This window comes from Bos indicus, chromosome 1 (assembly GCF_029378745.1).
Source record: "Bos indicus isolate NIAB-ARS_2022 breed Sahiwal x Tharparkar chromosome 1, NIAB-ARS_B.indTharparkar_mat_pri_1.0, whole genome shotgun sequence".
NCBI lineage: Eukaryota > Metazoa > Chordata > Mammalia > Artiodactyla > Bovidae > Bos > Bos indicus.
In genome coordinates this window covers 5,486,360-5,503,812 of record NC_091760.1, presented here as the reverse complement: position 1 = coordinate 5,503,812, position 17,453 = coordinate 5,486,360, and the positions used below count along the sequence as shown (strand labels likewise).

Here is a 17,453-nt window from a genome sequence, read left to right as displayed (position 1 = left end):
TCTTTGGGACTGCACCATTTTCTCAGTCTACTGGCTTTCTGAACAAAGTCTCTATTCCTTGTCCCAACAACTAGTTTCAATTTATTGACCTGCCAGGCAGCAAGCCATATGAGCTTATACTCTGTAACAATAGTAAATGGTTTCACTCACTTTTCAGGATATGCAAGTGTTTCAGTGAATACCTCTGAGCTGTAGGAATCATATTAATCTTAACAGTTGCTTATCCCTGAATTGATGAAAAGCTCAAGTAGAGACCTCAAGACCCTGCCCTAGAAAAGTTTTTGAAAATGCAACCTATCCTACACTTTGATTTGTCATCATAACTGTAAAGCAACACAAACAAAGCTTATCTACTCAGTCTACTGGCGTTCTGAACAAAGTCTCTATTCCTTGTCCCAACAACTAGTCTCAATTTATTGACCTGCCAGGCTGCAAGCCATATGAGCTTATACTCTGTATAAGCTCTAGACTGAACATTGTATAAGGTTCTAGACTGGACATTGTAACCTCCAGAAATTCCATTCTAGCTCCAGAATTCTACTTTTCTATTTGTTCTTATATTATGTTGAGAAGTACAATGTGCTGATATACTCATAAAGGGTCACCAAAGTGCAGGTACAATCAATAAAATATTCTGAATTGCTGTGCAAACACAAAGTAAACATGTGTGCAATCACAAGCTTAAATTTAGAAAGTAAATAGAAATAACTATACATGTATCAATAAATTTAGTAAAACGAAAGGCCATTTTCCTTTCAAGGCAAAATTAGAGCCAGTAGTATTATTTAACATAATGTTCAATAAAAACATCTTATATCTTATAGTAATGACAGAAACCAGGCACATTTGTGTAAGGACTATAAAAGGAAGGCTAGAACTACATGAAGGATTGCAAGAATTAAATAAGCCGTAATGACAATATTTGTAAAAGGCTTACTAGAAACGACATGTATGAATGTAATCCTCTTCCATGCTATCACTAATACTTCTTTGCTCTCTTGCCCAATCCTGCCTTTTGTCAGCAGTCAATGAAAAATATTTTTCACTGTTCACTCCCCATGGAGTAGTGTTAACCTCTGTATCATGTTGCCCTGAGTGTTGGCTTCACCATTTTATTGACTGACAAAACAGTCAGTTTTGTCAGCTGATTGTTTTGCTCAACCGCAGTCAGTTTACAAGAAAAGTTGCTGTTGTTTTATCACCTGCTCTTCTCACCCTGTACTGTTTTCACTTTCCTTTAGTTGGGCTGTGTTATGGGTCATAAGTAGTGGCAAGAATCTCCTAAGAAAGAAATAGAAGTTTTTAAAAGATTGAGTATCAAAATATACAGCATTTAAAAGAACATAAGTGTATTAATAAAGGTAACATTCTCGAAGAAAATCACAGGAAAACCATTCCCAAACCTAACCCTAACCCTAATCTGGTAGTAAAATTTATCTTAAAAATAATTTCCAAAACAGTACCTATGAAAAGAATCCTAAAAACTTTCCCAGAGGGGAGGAAAAAAGCATTCATATAAATGACTAGAGAGATTAGAATGATGTTAAATATCTCAAAAGCAAAATTAAAAGCCAGAAGAAACTAAAGCAATTTTTTTAACAAGATGACAAATTTTCTAAAATTTTTCTAACTGAAAAAGCCAGTCAATCTATAAATTAACTGTCAGTGTAAAGTAAACATACTTTCATAAATGTAGGATCTCACAAAGTTTACATAAAGACACACTAACTCAGGAAAGTTCTCTCCAGAATCTTATTGGACACAGCAAGGAATAAGGAATTTATTTTCATTGCAATGGTCTGTCATTGGAGGATAACATATATCCTGAATCCTAAAAATATTATGACCTTTGACTTCATATCTTGGTTCTACTTGGAGTCTAAAACAAGGAATAATCATAGATGGGAATAGTGATTATTAATGATATTCATTAAAACACTATTTCAAGTGAGTGGTGTTTGAAAACACCCCAAATTGTGTAAAACTGTGATTGAACAATTAAATATGCTGTACTTTGTAGAGAAATATGATGCAGTCATTTTAAAATTATGTTTTCAAATATTTAATTTTATAAAAGAGTATTTAAAATAATCACACTCTTAAAAGTATAAAAAATTACTTTCAGTCACTAGGGATAAGACATTAGTCACTCCTGATTAATGAAAAATATTCATGATTTTTCTTACTTTATTTTCCATACTGTTTGCAATGAGTGATTGTTTACAGAAAAAACATAATTTTTAAAAATTTTTCTACAAAAGTGAATAACAACCCATATTCTTTTAATCTTTTCCTATGGAGCTCAATTTCTCTCCCCTTACTTCTAATATAGAGAAATTTCTAGTTATTTCTAAGCAATGCATTCAAATGCTTTTCTTTTCCTAAATATCCTACATTCTTAATAAAATTCATGTGATAAATATGGAATCGGTATTCTAATACTGGTCTGGACAGAGCCATATAGCGGGAGGATTAATTATCAACTATGTGTCATACTTCCAGTAATTCATATTTGTCTCAGGTTCTTTTTTAATTATACACTACACTGCTGATTCATTCCTGGTGTATGGCTTGTTTGGTTTCTGCAATACTTTCCTGAGCCAGGATTGCTCCATGCTTTCCCTGGCACTGACTCGCACTTATTTCTCCCAGGCCAACCTTCGTTCTTGCTGATCACTATTTAGGTCACCTTTGAAATCTACTCCTAACCTTCAAGGTTTGGGAATGCCAGTCAAGTTGGTGACACTCGGAAAATGTGGTGAACATATCAAAATCTTTGTCTAGATCAGTGTTTCTAAAAGGTGATTCTGACACTATAATCATCTTGTGCTGGTTAAACACGCAGAAAAATAGGGCGTGTGCCAGACTCTAAGCCAACAACTGTGGAGGCAGAACTGCAAACTGCATCCTTTAACAGCTTGGCAACAGTTTATAATGTGTGTTCCGATTCAAAAATCACGAAATCTAGGTTATTATAAAATGAATTTCACATATTTTATATATCCACCATGGTTGCTAAGACATTTTCAAAAACTGCCTGGTTGTCTCTCCCCACATTTCCTCTTTTTCAATCAACCTAGAGATCCAGGCCTACCCCAAATTCTGGATAAACTGTGCTCTTAGCTTCAGTTCAGTTCAATTCAGTCCAGTCGCTCAGTCATGTCTGACTCTTTGCGACCCCATGAATCGCAGCACGCCAGGCCTCCCTGTCCATCACCAACTCCCGGAATTCACTCAAACTCACATCCACTGAGTCGGTGATGCCATCCAGCCATCTCATCCTCTGTCATCCCCTTCTCTTCCTGCCCTCAATCCCTCCCAGCATCAGACTCTTTTCCAATGAGTCAGCTCTTCGCATGAGGTGGCCAAAGTATTGGAGTTTCAGCTTTAGCATCATTCCTTCCAAAGAACACCCAGGGCTGATCTCCTTTAGAATGTATTGGTTGGATCTCCTTGCAGTCCAAGGGACTCTCAAGAGTCTTCTCCAACACCTAGCTTACTACTAGCCAAAACAGGTTCAAGAAGCTTAGCAAACCCCATATAGGAACTTCTTAAAGAATCATTTCACTTATATATCCTTGTCAAAAAGACAATGCATGGTGATGAAGAACAGACCAATGGTTGTCAAGAGTCAGGAGAGAGAGTATGACTAAAATATGGACAGCATGAGAGAGTTTTTTGGGTGACGGAAAATTTCTATATCTTGATTTTTCTGATAATTACACAGATATATTCCAGTTTTAAAACTTGTACATGATTTTAGTATATGCTGATTTCTAAATGTTTTTAATCTTGCTTGATAGAAAATTTTCTTACATATATAAAATACTCCATTTGTTTTGATGATCTTGATTATACACTTGGATAATGTTAAATTTTTCAGAGAGTCTTACATCTATCACATCATTTTGCTGCCTATACAAATGCATTATCCTGGATTAGCTTTTATGTTGCTTCATAGGCTTACACTGGAAGAGATTACAAGAAATAGACATTAGAAATTCATTATAATGTTAATATTAGAAGTGTTCTTAAAGTGATATATAATAATTACAGTAACATCTTTTAGAAAAAGCATTAACAGTTAATTCAGTGCACTGTTGAATTATGCTTGAATTCACAATTAGGGACCCAGGAGGATGTGGATATTACACAGGGGACTGTCATTTTGGTCAAGTTTGATCTAATGCAATAAATTCTACCATTTCTCTTCCATGTCCATTTTGTCAAGTTTGGTGGTTCAGGAATAAACCAGAATGTGAACTACAACTTACTGTAAAGAAAACTCACCTTCTTTGACCTTTTATATTTAAAGAGGTTTAAAACATATTTCTCATCTTCCTTCGTGCCGTCCATTGAGAATACTCGAGAGAATAACCTTTTCTTAGCTTGCTGTGTGAGGCATATACCACTGTAACATCACTGGGATTTATTTTAATTCACAATTTTGTCCCTTTGTTAGTAATAGTTTAACCATTAAATTCATGGATTCAAGAAAGTAGCCATACAAACCAAAATCAAACTTAGAATATAATGGACATAGAAGGGATGTAAATTTTAAGATTCCTCCTGTACACTGGTTGTTCTAGTTGGCATTGTTGACATCCAGAAGACAATAGGAAACTGGAGAGTTTTCTTAAAACTGGAGAGTATTCTTATTGAGACACTTAACATACTGGAGATTAAAGAGGTTATGGCTAATTTTAATCCCAGGATTTCTCATTCAAGACTATAATATGAATAAAAAAATGAAAGAAGAGTCCATGAACATTCACCATACACTGCTTACTTTTGTCTTAAATCAATATCCCTCCAGTAGATAGAATGCTTATAATAGCAAAACATTACCCTCACTCCAAAATGCAGAAGGAAAATATATCCACAAAGAATGAATCAACAGAACACCACAAAATTGAAAAGTCACATTGATAGGCTAAATTAAGTATATTTATTAGAATAGGGAAATCAATGTAAAAACTCAACCAGAATTTAGGGGGAACATGAAAATCAAATATACTGCACTAGGCCATTGAAAATCCTAAGGTACAGTACTCTATCAACAAAAATTCAGGCTTCAGTTGCAGTTCAGTTCACAAAGTTTATGATCTCTCTACTTTGCACAGTTCGATACATAGAGAATAGGAAGTCCACGTTCTATACTCCGGAAAGCTGTCAGTACGATATTGCTTCAAGTTTGGTTCTGAGTGATGCAGATTACTGTACAGTTCATGTGGTTAGAAGCTGATTAATAGAGGTCAAATGTCCAGTATCTGCTGTAGTCAAATGGGCGGAAGCCACCATATCCACATCTGAAACCATAGCCCACTGGGGAATAGGTGTTACCGTATCCACAGCCAGCACTGTAGCCCAGGGGGTACCCCCAACTGCCCCAGTAGTAACCTGGGTAGATGCCCTCATTGAAAAAGCCACAGGACATTTTTGTTAAGAGATGAGTGTTCAGCGGCAAAGACCATGTTTCCTGGGAATGACTTGCTCCATCTGTCCAAGCCTTTTATATACTGCCACTAAGGGGTGTGACAACAAATACCCACCCTTGTTCCTAGGCTTCTTCATTACTCTTTAAAATTGTTTGAGGATAACTGACTGCCTAGTGTTCCTTGAATTAGTTTAGACCCTAAAATGGAGACACCACTAAAGAATCATCAAAGTCTTTGGTAAAAGCAGATTCCCAATTTAACCTTCAAAACTCAGGCTTCCAAACAACCAGAAATATTCTTAGTATGTTACCTAACATGGCCTGTGAGACTGCAGGCATTTTCTGACCACATAAGGGACTATTAATGCTGTCTAAACTCTGTGACTAAATATACCAGAGATTGCTCTCCCAAGAAACTTCTGATGTACAATTGAGCCCTTTATAGATGTTTTCAAAACTAAGGCAAATCTTCTGGTAATATCTCATGAAATATAGAAATTTTTATTTCCCATTGAGAATATATTCCACAATTTAACTGCAATTATTTTACGTTCAGTGATCCCTTGACATCTATCAATGATGAAGAAACATATTTTTATGTTTATAAGTAATCAGTTTTCTAGAATAGCCACTACCTTCAACTAAATTTTTAATGAAATTTCAATGTCTTCACTGTTCCTCCTTTGTCATGGAATAATGAACCATGTTTAAGCTCTAAGTTTATTAAATAGCCTTGATGTTAATCAATATCTACTATACATAAGAAAATAAGTAATTGGAAGAACAGAGTACTTCACAGGGTCAACCAAGTGAGATAAATTACAAATGTAGTTTCCTTCATGTTTCTCTCAATAATCTACCCTCAAGAAACATGACTTTGCATGATTAACTCTCAGCTTGTACTGAGAATGAGAAGAATAAATAATCAATGTTGCATTAAAAAAAAAGAAATGTAACATTAGCCTTTCAACAGAAACTTAAAGAATTTCTGAAACTGCTTTCCACCTTACATATATTTAAATCATTTAACCAACTGGTTTTCACTTATTTCTTCCTTAGGATATGATCAATATTGTCAGAAAAATACCCATTAAGCTGAATGAAATAAGAAAAAACTAGATTATTGTATCAAAGTACAAATTTAACAAAACAGTAGCAATTCTTTCAAAGGATATTTTGAAAATTTAAAATTTGAAAATGTTTTAAAAATTGTTCAGGACGCATTTTAAAGATGATAGTTCAGTTCCATCACTCAGTCATGTCCGACTCTTTGTGAACCCATGGACTGCAGCACGCCAGGTCTCCCTGTCCATCACCAACACCCAGAGTTTACCCAAACTCATGTCCATTGAGTTGGTGATGCCATCCAGCCATCTCATCCTCTGTCGTCCCCTTCTCCTGCCTTCAATCTTTCCCAGCATTAGGGTCTTTTCAAATGAGTCAGCTCTTCGCATCAGGTGGCCAAAGTATTGGAGTTTCAGCTTCAACATCAGTCCTTCCAGTGAATATTCAGGACTGATTTCCTTTAGGATGGACTGGTTGGATCCAGATGCCATCCAAAGATGATAAAGCCAACTTTATTCAAGGAGAGCTACTACAATGTAGTCATTAGGTTTTGTAACAGTAGAGAGAGATTGGGCTGAACTTGGAATACAAGGAAAAGAGGGAATTTTTAGCCAAGGAGCAAGGGATGGAATCAGTGGATGGAAAATTAGTAAGGGACAATATTAAGGCTAAAGGGAAAGAGGGTTGATTTCAGGCTAAACCAATCTGACAGTATTCTTACTGAAGCCAGTTCCAGAGAGATCAGGCTGGGAGATGGTGGAAGATGAGCAATCAGATCATGTATTGAGGGTGATCAGACACTGAGGTTGGGAGAGTGGGTGGAAGGGTTCTGGTTTAGCTGAATTAGAAGATTTCTTGCTAAAACTGGACAATGCAGAGACAAACACAGAAAACCAAAAGTCAGAACCTAGTTGAGAAGAAGGTTCAGTGAAGTCTGATTAGAGTGTGATCAAGGAGAAAATCTTTGTCAGATGATGAGCCTCTTTCCCTTACTTTTACTTCCTTCTTTACTGGCCTCCTACCTCTAGACTGTACAATTTTACATAGATCACTCACCTCTTCATTTAAGGCAGAACATCGAATCAGTTTTTATATTTACAAAGAATTGTACTGGAGAAATACCCTATAACTGATATCTCTAAAATTCTAAGAGATACAGTTGAATGAATGTCACTGACAATTCGGGGGGGTGTGAAATTGCTGCATGATATCATTGCTTCATCCTGTCAGTAGATCCTGACTACATTACATCCACAGCCCACTCCTCCATCTCAGGGATATGTTTCTGGGCTTATAGTCACCGCATTCATGAAATCTCTTGTGAGTGTCAAAAAACAAACACACTAAATAGTGCTATTTTCATATTTGAACAAAAGACTTTCAAAGGATCTCATTGCCATGATTAGGGATTCTTTATTTGAATTTGAAAATGGCATATTGTCTTTTCATTCATGTGACATTTATCCAGGACTCAATATAAGCCCAGTGCTGTGCTTTATATTGGGGACACAGTGGTGAGCAAGACAGATAATGGCCCTTTATAGAGCACACAGCTCTATAGGATGCAATTAGAGTCGACTCTTGTTAGTGGGAGGCAGGCAGCAAAGCTTCAGCATCAAACACAACCAGATTAGAAATCCCGGTCTGCCACTCTCCTGCTTTGAGAATATTATTGAACGTTCTGAATTCCAGCTTCCTCTTGTACAAAATGAGGATAACAGAATCTAGAACAAAACCAAAGCCATGGGGTTGTAAAGAAGAGTAATGTATTTTGACCCCAAGAATAAATGAAATATTAGTTCTTTTGCCTAATCATTTTTATCGTGGAAATGACTGAAAAATCATACTGTGCTCAAGAAGATGACCTCATCTAAAATCTCAACCTCACTTCAGAAGATTTAGTGTGGTAGGAGAGCAATGGGATGAAAGCATGCTTACCAAACATTTAATTCAAAAGTTATTGTGCTGTTCTAGGATGTACTAGGGAGCTGGTGGCTCGGTGGTAAAGAATCTGCCTGCCAATGCAGGAAATGCAAGAGACACAAATTTGATCCCTGGGTCAGGACAATCCCCTGGAGAAGGAAATGGCAACCCACTTCAGTTTTCTTGCCTGGGAAATCCTATGGACAGAGGAGCCTGGTGGGCTACAGTCCATGGGGTCATCTAGAATCAGACACAACTGAGCAACTGACCACAGGATATACACAAGGTTGGGCAGGTAGTTGGATTTAAGTGAAAGTTACTTGCACGGTTGCCATCATAAAGCCATGAGTTGAACATGTCCACTGGGCAGCAACTATCACATTTTGGATGGTTCCTTTGACAGCAGGAGAAATGAGGGAAGTCAAATATCCAAGCCATGTAAGTATGAAACTTTTCCCAGTTCTGCTTGGCTTTCTATGTCTGAAGTTTTGGACAAAAGAGTGAGCAAAACCTTCTTTGGATAAGTAAAATTCACTTTGAATAACTTTACCAAATACCAGTGTCATCCACTGATTCTCCAGTATTTTACATTTATGTTCTTTTAGCATGTTCAGCAAATGAAGAACTCTGGCTTATAAGGTGTCTGACATCTTCCTTAGGTATCCATTGTAGTTGAAAGGTTTTTTCACATATGGATGGCAGAGTTGGTGTGAGTCTTTGAAAATGATGACTCACTGCAACTGTGAGATTTCTCTGTGCTGGGAAGGTGCTTCTCTTGATTGTTCTACTTTCTGAGAAACTGCTCATACATCTAGTTAGAAATGTACCCTGGCTTCATATGATCTCTGGGAGTAGAGGTGAATCTGTGGTCCTCTAAAAAGTAAAAACCTGGAGGACAAAGATATAGAAGCAAAAGAGGAAAAGCTGCAGACAAGTGAAAAAAATATGAAGGAGGGAGGGAAAATCATTGATCTTTTCTTATTTTCAAGAACAATGTAAATATGGTATAAAATTTCCTGCCTGCACCAAGCTTGCTAAGACTGTCATCTTCACATGCTCCATTGTCATAATTTCATGGCCAACATCTTGGATGAAAGTGAAAGGCACTCAGTCGTTTCCAACACTTTGGGACCCAGTGGACATGGAATTCTCTAGGCCAGAATACTGGAGTGGGTAGCCTTTCCCTTCTCCAGGGGAACTTCCCAACCCAGGGATCAAAGCAGGGTCTCCTGCATTGCAGGCAGATTCTTTACTGACTGAGCTATCAGGGAAGCCCTCTTTATGGGATGGTGTAATCAAATACTCTGGTCTCATAAAGATCCACATTTAGAGAACATTTCTCTACCAACCTCGTGACAGACGGCATATTAAATGCCTCCAAAATGGCCTTAAGAGAATACTAGGAAACTGTTTAAGGGAGCATTGCTAATAGATTTATTATCAAAGTTAGTTTTGGATATGTGTACTACATCTTCTTTATCCATTTCTCTGCTGATGGATGTTTAAGCTGCTTCCACATCCTGGCTATTGTAAACAGTGCTGCAATGAACATTGGGGTGCAGATATCTTTTTGAATTAAGATTTTCTCCAGGTATGTGGCCAGGAGTGGCATTGTTGGGTCATATGGTAGCTCCTTAAGGAGCCTCCATACCTGAGGAATGAAATTGCAGAGATTTGAATGGACCTAGAGACTGTCATACCTAGAGACTGTCATACCTAGAGACACACTCATACAGAGTGAAGTAAGCCAGAAAGAGAAAAAGGTATATTGACACTTATGTGGACTCTAGAAAAATGGTACAAATGAACCTATTTGCAAAGCAGAAATAGAGACACAGATGTAGAGAATAAATCCCAAGGCTGGGGGGTGGGGGGTGCGGAGCAGAGGGAAGGGTAGGGTGGGAGGAATTGGGAAATTGGGATTGACATATATACACCACTATGTATAAAATACTAATGACAACCTATTGCATAGCACAGGGAAGGCTACTCATTGCTCTGTGGTGACCTAAATGGGAAGGAAACCCAACGAAGAGGGGATAGATATGTACAGCTGATTCATTTGCTGTATAGTAGAAACTAACACAACGATGTAAAGCAACTCTACTCCAATAAAGTTTTTTTGCAGTTAACCTTGAAAAATTCTTTGAGGCTTTAAACCTGTCCTGTGAATGGGTAGATACAAATGAGCAGTCATACATTCAGCTACGACTACTGAATCATGACTTCCAAGGAATCAAGGAACTGGGAAGCCTAATGTCTAGAATAGAAGCTTTAGGAGAGGGGACAGAAAGTCAGAATCCATGTGGCAGACATTAGTGAGAGACCAGAGTGCATTACTGATGCCTAGGGTTTTCACATACCAAAAACAAATTGCTAAAGAAACTTTTCAGCATTCAAAATCCCACCTTTATGCCGAAAAGTTGGTTATGGGAACAAGTCATTAAGAAAACAGTAAGCAGAGCAGCAACAACACTGCACTCTGAATCCATATGAGGGTTTTGCAGTGTGATTCTGAGAGCAACAGACTCATCATTCCAGGATTTTCTCTAGCCATGCCTTTTTCTTCCAGGAAAAATTGCTCTGAAACATCCTAAAATATAAGAGGAAAATATGTATTTCTCTCTCTTTCTCTTTCTCTTACAGGTTCCTCTATAGATAAGATGTCTGTTAAGTATTCATGTCACCTTTCTCAGCTACAGGCTTTATGCAGCATGGAAATCTTTAAAAAAAATAGATCAGTTTTTCAGGTAATTGGAAGAAATAAGTAATTCATGGAAAACAGGAAAGACAAACAATACTTTGCTTCACGTGTGACCTTCTGCAATGAATCCAAATCGTAAAATGCACAGACATCAGGCTTCCAACCTGCAAATGAATTAAAGAATGGTTATAAGATGTTAGCAAAAGAATGCTTGGTATTTTTTTATGTTTGTTGAGGAAATTTGTCAGATAACTCAGTCATATTTACTAAATTTTTACTATGTGTAGAACACTAAACTGGCCCAGCTCAATACCAAAACTCATGTACAATTAGAAATAAATATCCAGCCATGTTCCCTGCAGACCACAGCCAAGCCTGAATGTAGTAGCATCAAATGTTCCTCCTCCTCTTTCTTCTCACTTTGTGTGTAAAATGCATTTATTTTGTTTCCGTTGAATCCTGTGTAACTATAGATGAAACAACTTGGTTCCTAGATTCAAAATAAATGGAGGAAGCTGAAAAGGATGGGAAATAAAAAGCCATGAATAAAAATTTTGCAACTATCCCAAACCGGTAGCACAAAGATAAACTACTTATGGAGAACTTTTTTAAATACAAATTTCCAGAGCCCATAGAAGATCTTCCTATCAAGATTTCCAGGGGTGGGATCTGAGTACAAGCATTTTTTAAACATAGGTAATAAAAGTGAACTACAGTTAAAAATAACCAACATGAAGTAATGCAGAACATTTTATTACATGGAAAAATATGAATTTATAAAATCATCCCAAAGTACATTTTTTCTTTTTGTGTGTGTCTTTCTCGATTTTATTATTAATATTTTACAATATTACATGATGTTTTGTGGGTAGTCTTGTGTAATGAGATGCAGAAGTTGGGGGAAACCTCTGAGAAGTTCTGTCTTTCCTTGCTTCCTTCTCCTCCCCTTCCCTATGCAGAAATAAATAAAGCAGAACCTACTAGAAATGCTAAAAGATTTCTGATATAATCTGTTCCCTTGACTTATTTCAATAGGCTTTATATATTTTACATATCAGAGTAATAAAGTTGAGGAGGGAAAGCTAACCCTTTTCTTCATAAGACAGTATTCCTGCTGTATTCCTTCACTCTCTCATTCATCAACAGAGTTTCTGTTAATGACATAACCCTTCGTTCCTGCACGGTAATTTCCCCTTGTCTCTCTAAAACTTTGTCCTCCCACTATACTTAGACCATTCTTGTGGTGTCTGTGAAACATTTTTTCTTAAGCAGAGTATATAATCAGAAACTTCAACCCCAATACTGCAGTTAAAAGTGCCAAGCACAGTAGTCATACTTCAATGTACCTCTTGTACGTCTCTGGGGCTGTAAAGGATTCCTTCTTCTGGCCTTAATCTTGTTGAGCTGAGATGTAGATAATATTCTTCTATCAAGATTAAGTTATCTGAGCATAAATGAATGAATAGATAAATAAGTGTGTGTGTGTGTGTGTGTGTGTGTGTGTGTGTGTGTGTGTAATGTCCTGAAACAGTGCTTCTTAAAGCATGGGGGTCAGACCATCTGATATAGAATCCTATTGCTGTTGTTGTTCTGTAACTAACTGGTATCAGGCTTTTTGCAACCCCAGAGATTGCAGCACACCAGGCCTCCCTGTCCCTCACTATCTCCCAGAATTTGTCCTGGGAAGATAGAACAGAATCCTAGGGCACTTCTAAAAACTTTAGATTTCTGGTTCATCCATGTTGTTTCCAATGACAAAATTTCTTACATTTTTAAGATTGGATGCAATACAATGTAACAAATAAAATATTCCATTGTATCTACACAACACTTTCTTTATCCATTCATCTCTCAATAGACTCATAAGCTGTGTCCATACGTTAGCCACTATGAATAATGTTGAACAATGAACACAGGAGTGCAGATACCTCTCCAAGATAATACTTCCTTTCCTTTGAGGATACCCCCAGAAGAGAGATTGCTGAATCATTTGATAAATCTATTTTTAATTTTTTAAGAAACCACATTGTTTTTCATAGTGGCTGAATCCATTTACATTCCGATCAACAGTGTTTAACAGGGTCCCTGTTCTCCACATCCTGGAAAAAAATTATTTTCTCTCATCTTATTGATGATACCCATTCCAACAGGTATGAAGTGATAACTCTTTGTGGCTTTATTTCCCTGAAGAGTAATGATGCGAACATCATACATCTGAAAAAAAATAGGTAATTTGAGGTGATGTGTGTGTTCGGTCACTCAGTCATTCCAACTCTGTGACCCCATGGACTGTAGCCCACCAGATTCCTCTGTCCATTGACTTCCCAGGCAAAGGTACTGGCGTGGGTTGCCCTTTCCTCCTCCAAGGTCTCTTTCCAACCCAGGAATCAAACCCATGTCTCTTGTGTCTCTTGCATTGGCAGATAGATTCTTTACCAGTGCGCCACCTGGGAATCCCCGTATCTGAGGTGAATGATACATTAATTCACTTGATTATGGTAGTCATTTCACAATGTATACACATATCAAACATCCTTTATACTTACTTATTACACTTTAAAGATAAAAAAATTTTATTTGTCAATTATACCTCAGTCAAGCTAGGGAAAAAAAATTATATTTTTGGATCACATCTCAGAAATGTCATCAGAATTCCGGGGCCTAAAGCGTAAGAATTTGCATTTTAAGCCAGCTGCCAGGTGATGCTCCTGCATCCTGCAGCTTTAAAAACACTGAATTAGATGTTCTGTGTAATTTTCTCAAGCACAAAATTTTTATAAGTCAGTCCTTATTCTAGAACCGTCAAATAGACACCTTCTAACCTCAATTTGACCCTCCAATTTCTGAAAACCCCTTTTTTTCCTTTTATTATTCTATTCTAACCTACATGTTTGATTAAGTTACAATTCTCAGCATGAATCAACCTACGGCTGCTAGAAAGATTCAAACTAGAGATTTTCTAGGTTATAATAGCCCACTGGAAAAGAATCTACTAAGTCAATTCTTGAACATGATGTCTTTTGAATTCTTTTAAAAAGATATTTGTTGGATGAAATATGGTGCAGAAAATACTCTTTCCTAAAATGATCTCTCCAAATAGCCATTATATTTATAGCTAATGTGGAGAATATGCAAGATACCACTTGCAGACACTCAATAGAGGAGCAGAGTTTAAGCCAAATCCTGCTGTCCCCAAGAATATGTGTATTCTACATAAAATATTTTCTACAAGAGGATTGAGGAATTTTTGATTTGGCTTATAAAAAGAATATTACTCTCTTCTCTAAAGTAATACAGAAAAAGGCTGATGTATCTGCAGGTCTATAAGAAGTGCTCTTTTAAGAGTAAAACTCACTACCTGATGTTGATTCTTCAGGTAAGAATTAAGAAGATTAAGAAGCTTTCTGTTGTTGTTTCTAAACTGGTCCTTATAAGTTGTAAAGTAGAAATCCTAGGTGGTTTGAGATGGGGGATCTACCCTTCCCTTAAAAGACTCTCAGATCCCTAAAATATATCTATAGGTATTCTAGATTCTCCAGAATCCTTAAATAAGGGACATGGCATTATATTCTACAATCCTTGGTCCCCGAGAGGGAAAATAGTGGGTTTGATTTGTATTGATACAGAAATAATTGACAGAGTCCCTCAGTGTTGGGTTCCCTTGTGAGGAACAGGAGTGGCGAGATGCGGAGGGACACCAAGCAATGGATGGTGTAACATTGAGGCCAGAATTGGAGGAGGATGTCACAGACTTTAAGAAAGGTTAAAATAGGATTTTTTAAAAAATCATAAGCAGACCCTGTTGCCTGCTTCTCACATAAGAGCAGGGATTATTTGCTTTCTCACTGCTTCTAAAACCCACATGAGAAAACTAAATCCACTCCCCGCCTCACTGCCTGTTTCAAGAAATATGCGCACACCAAGAAAGGAAACTCCACTCAGGTGAGAATATAATAGCGGTGAGACAAGTTTATTGAGAATTTGACAGACACATCTACAACTTGATAATGACAAGAGTCATAAACATGGTGAAAAATTCAAAAGTAAAACGTGTTTGGGTGTCAAGTTTCCCAAAATGTCCCAACAAACATCATGCAGGGAAGGCAGCTGGAGGCAAGTGGTTTTTCATCTTCTTCCCTCGACCAGACTCTGGTTCTGATGTGAAAAGCAGCCACCTGGGAGGCTGATGAGTCTCTGAGGAGCTGGAAGTGCGCCTCTTGGGTTTGGGGAAGAAGATTCTATGCCTCCGGTATTTCAGCAAATCAGTAGAGAGCAAATGGCCAGAATCTTCGATAACCGAAGGCTCCAGAGCCGTTGTAGCCATAGCCGAAGCCATAGCCCACTGGGGAGTAGGTACTACCGTAGCCACAGCCCACACTGTAGCCCAGCGGGTAGCCATAGCTGCCCCAGTAGCAACCTGGGAAGACGGTGCTGGAGAAACAGTAGCTCATGGTGTCTGGGTTGGGCGGCTTGGTGAGCAGGGAATGAATTTCCTCTGTATGATGGATTCCCTTTGCTCCCTCCTTCTTTATATACCCTGGCTAGGGGATGCGGTGAAAAACACAAGGCGTCATTTTCATTCTTGACACCAATTTGCTAATTATTTTGTGTTGCTTGCTTAAGATGTCTTTACAATTGCTTCAGAACGCTCTCATGTGATAGAACAACAGGGGCTGGAGTCCTTCAAGTAAATTGTGTCCCTTCATTAAAATACCCTTTGCAGAGTCTTCAAAGCCCTGGGTCTTATAAAGTCCCTAAGTACAAGCCTCTGGAAGCAGGCTTTACAGTACTACGAAATTTTCTGACGTTGTTAACTGTTATCCAGTCCTCTCGCTCTCTGAATTTCCACAGCACACAGTTGGAATTCAATAAATATGTGTTGAAAAAAAAAATGAATGAAATAACATATACATACTGTGTGTGCGTGCGTGCGTGCGCGCGTGTGCACGCTCAGTTGCGTCCAACTCTTTGCAACCCCGTGAACTGTGGTCTGCCGGGTTCCTCTGTCCATAATATTTTCCAGGCAGGAATACTAGGATGGGTTGCTATTTTCTATTCCAGTGGATCTTCCCAACCCAGGGATTCAACCTTGATCTCTTGCATCTCCTGCACTGGAAGGCGAATTCTTTACCACTGTGCTACGCTGGAAGCCAATACATAGTAAAACCACCTCGACTGACATATTTTTTGTGTTTATCTGATTAAAGAATTTCTTTTGGCTTTATCCAAGACAAATACCAAAGAGTTCATTGGAAAGACCCTTTTCCCCTCTATTTATAGCTACCATATTTACAAAACTGAATAAAATTTCAGTTTTAATTATAGTACCCACCTGAACTATATTTAACATCACATTTCTAAACCACTGCCTGAATAATAATCTTGTAAGTGTAAAAAAAAAAAAAAATGAAGCTTGTGGATTTATCCTAGAAATTAATTGTCAAATATCATGTTGGTCGAATACACTTTTTAAAATAAATGTTGAAAATAATAACAGGGTAAAAACAGAATAATGAATGGGAACTTTTACCTTAAAATGTGCATAATTTTTTCATTAGATCTAATAAAACCAGATTGTGTAACAAATATGGTGATCTTGTAAAGAGCCAGATGACAATATTAAATCTAAGTTACATCACTTTAAGGGTGATCATGCATCCCAGGATTGGGAAAGAAAATCTTCTTCTCTCTAAATGGAAACTTAGTTCTCAAATACGAATTAAAGGAGGAACAAGATTGATCAAACTTATCTTGGGTAATGGAAGTCTTGAAAAATTATTCTCAGATACCTGCCTTGAGATTCTTCTGAATGGCACTTAATAGAAAATTTACAGAAGATACAGCAAAAGAGCACACATGACAGAAATAGAAAGGCACAGAGCTATCAGGAATCATTCTTAAAAGGTACAGAACAGAATGTACTACACACTAGCCTCCAAGATTTTACTTTAGATCTCAGAGGTAACTTTCCTTCCTGTTACCAGCAGCTAAGACCTAAATTTCTGGAGGTATGTAGAGCTCACAGGTAAATTCCAAGGGCAAGGTGAAATATTTGGAAAATGCAAAAGTATAACAGAGTTCCAACCACTAATTGGTTAATTACAGCAGAGGCATTTTTGAAAATATACAGTGTTATTGCACCGTTCTTGTTTATGAACAAAGCTTTATGGCCCCTAGGGTGATTCAGCATTTAAAATTCAAGCATTTCAAAAAAAAAATAAAATAAAATAAAATAAAAGTCAAGCATTTCATGTGACTTATAGCTAAATAAGGGCAAGGAATTAGAATTAGCTTCACTCACTAAAATATCCCCTAGAGAAGGGA

The 17,453-nt window shown here is 37.4% G+C and overlaps 1 protein-coding gene across 1 annotated transcript; it reads right to left on the bottom strand.

Moving 5' to 3' along the window:
• Nucleotides 1-15,391: 15,391 nt before the first annotated feature.
• KRTAP8-1 (keratin associated protein 8-1) lies at nucleotides 15,392-15,580 on the bottom strand. The gene has a single exon (XM_019967080.2). The coding sequence runs from the start codon at nucleotides 15,578-15,580 to the stop codon at nucleotides 15,392-15,394; it is 189 nt and encodes a 62-aa protein (XP_019822639.1).
• Between the last annotated feature and the right edge of the window lie 1,873 nt (nucleotides 15,581-17,453).

Coding starts and splice junctions, on each gene's coding strand:
- KRTAP8-1 (XM_019967080.2), bottom strand. CDS start 15,580: ATGAGCTACTGTTTCTCCAGCACCGTCTTCCCAGGTTGCTACTGGGGC.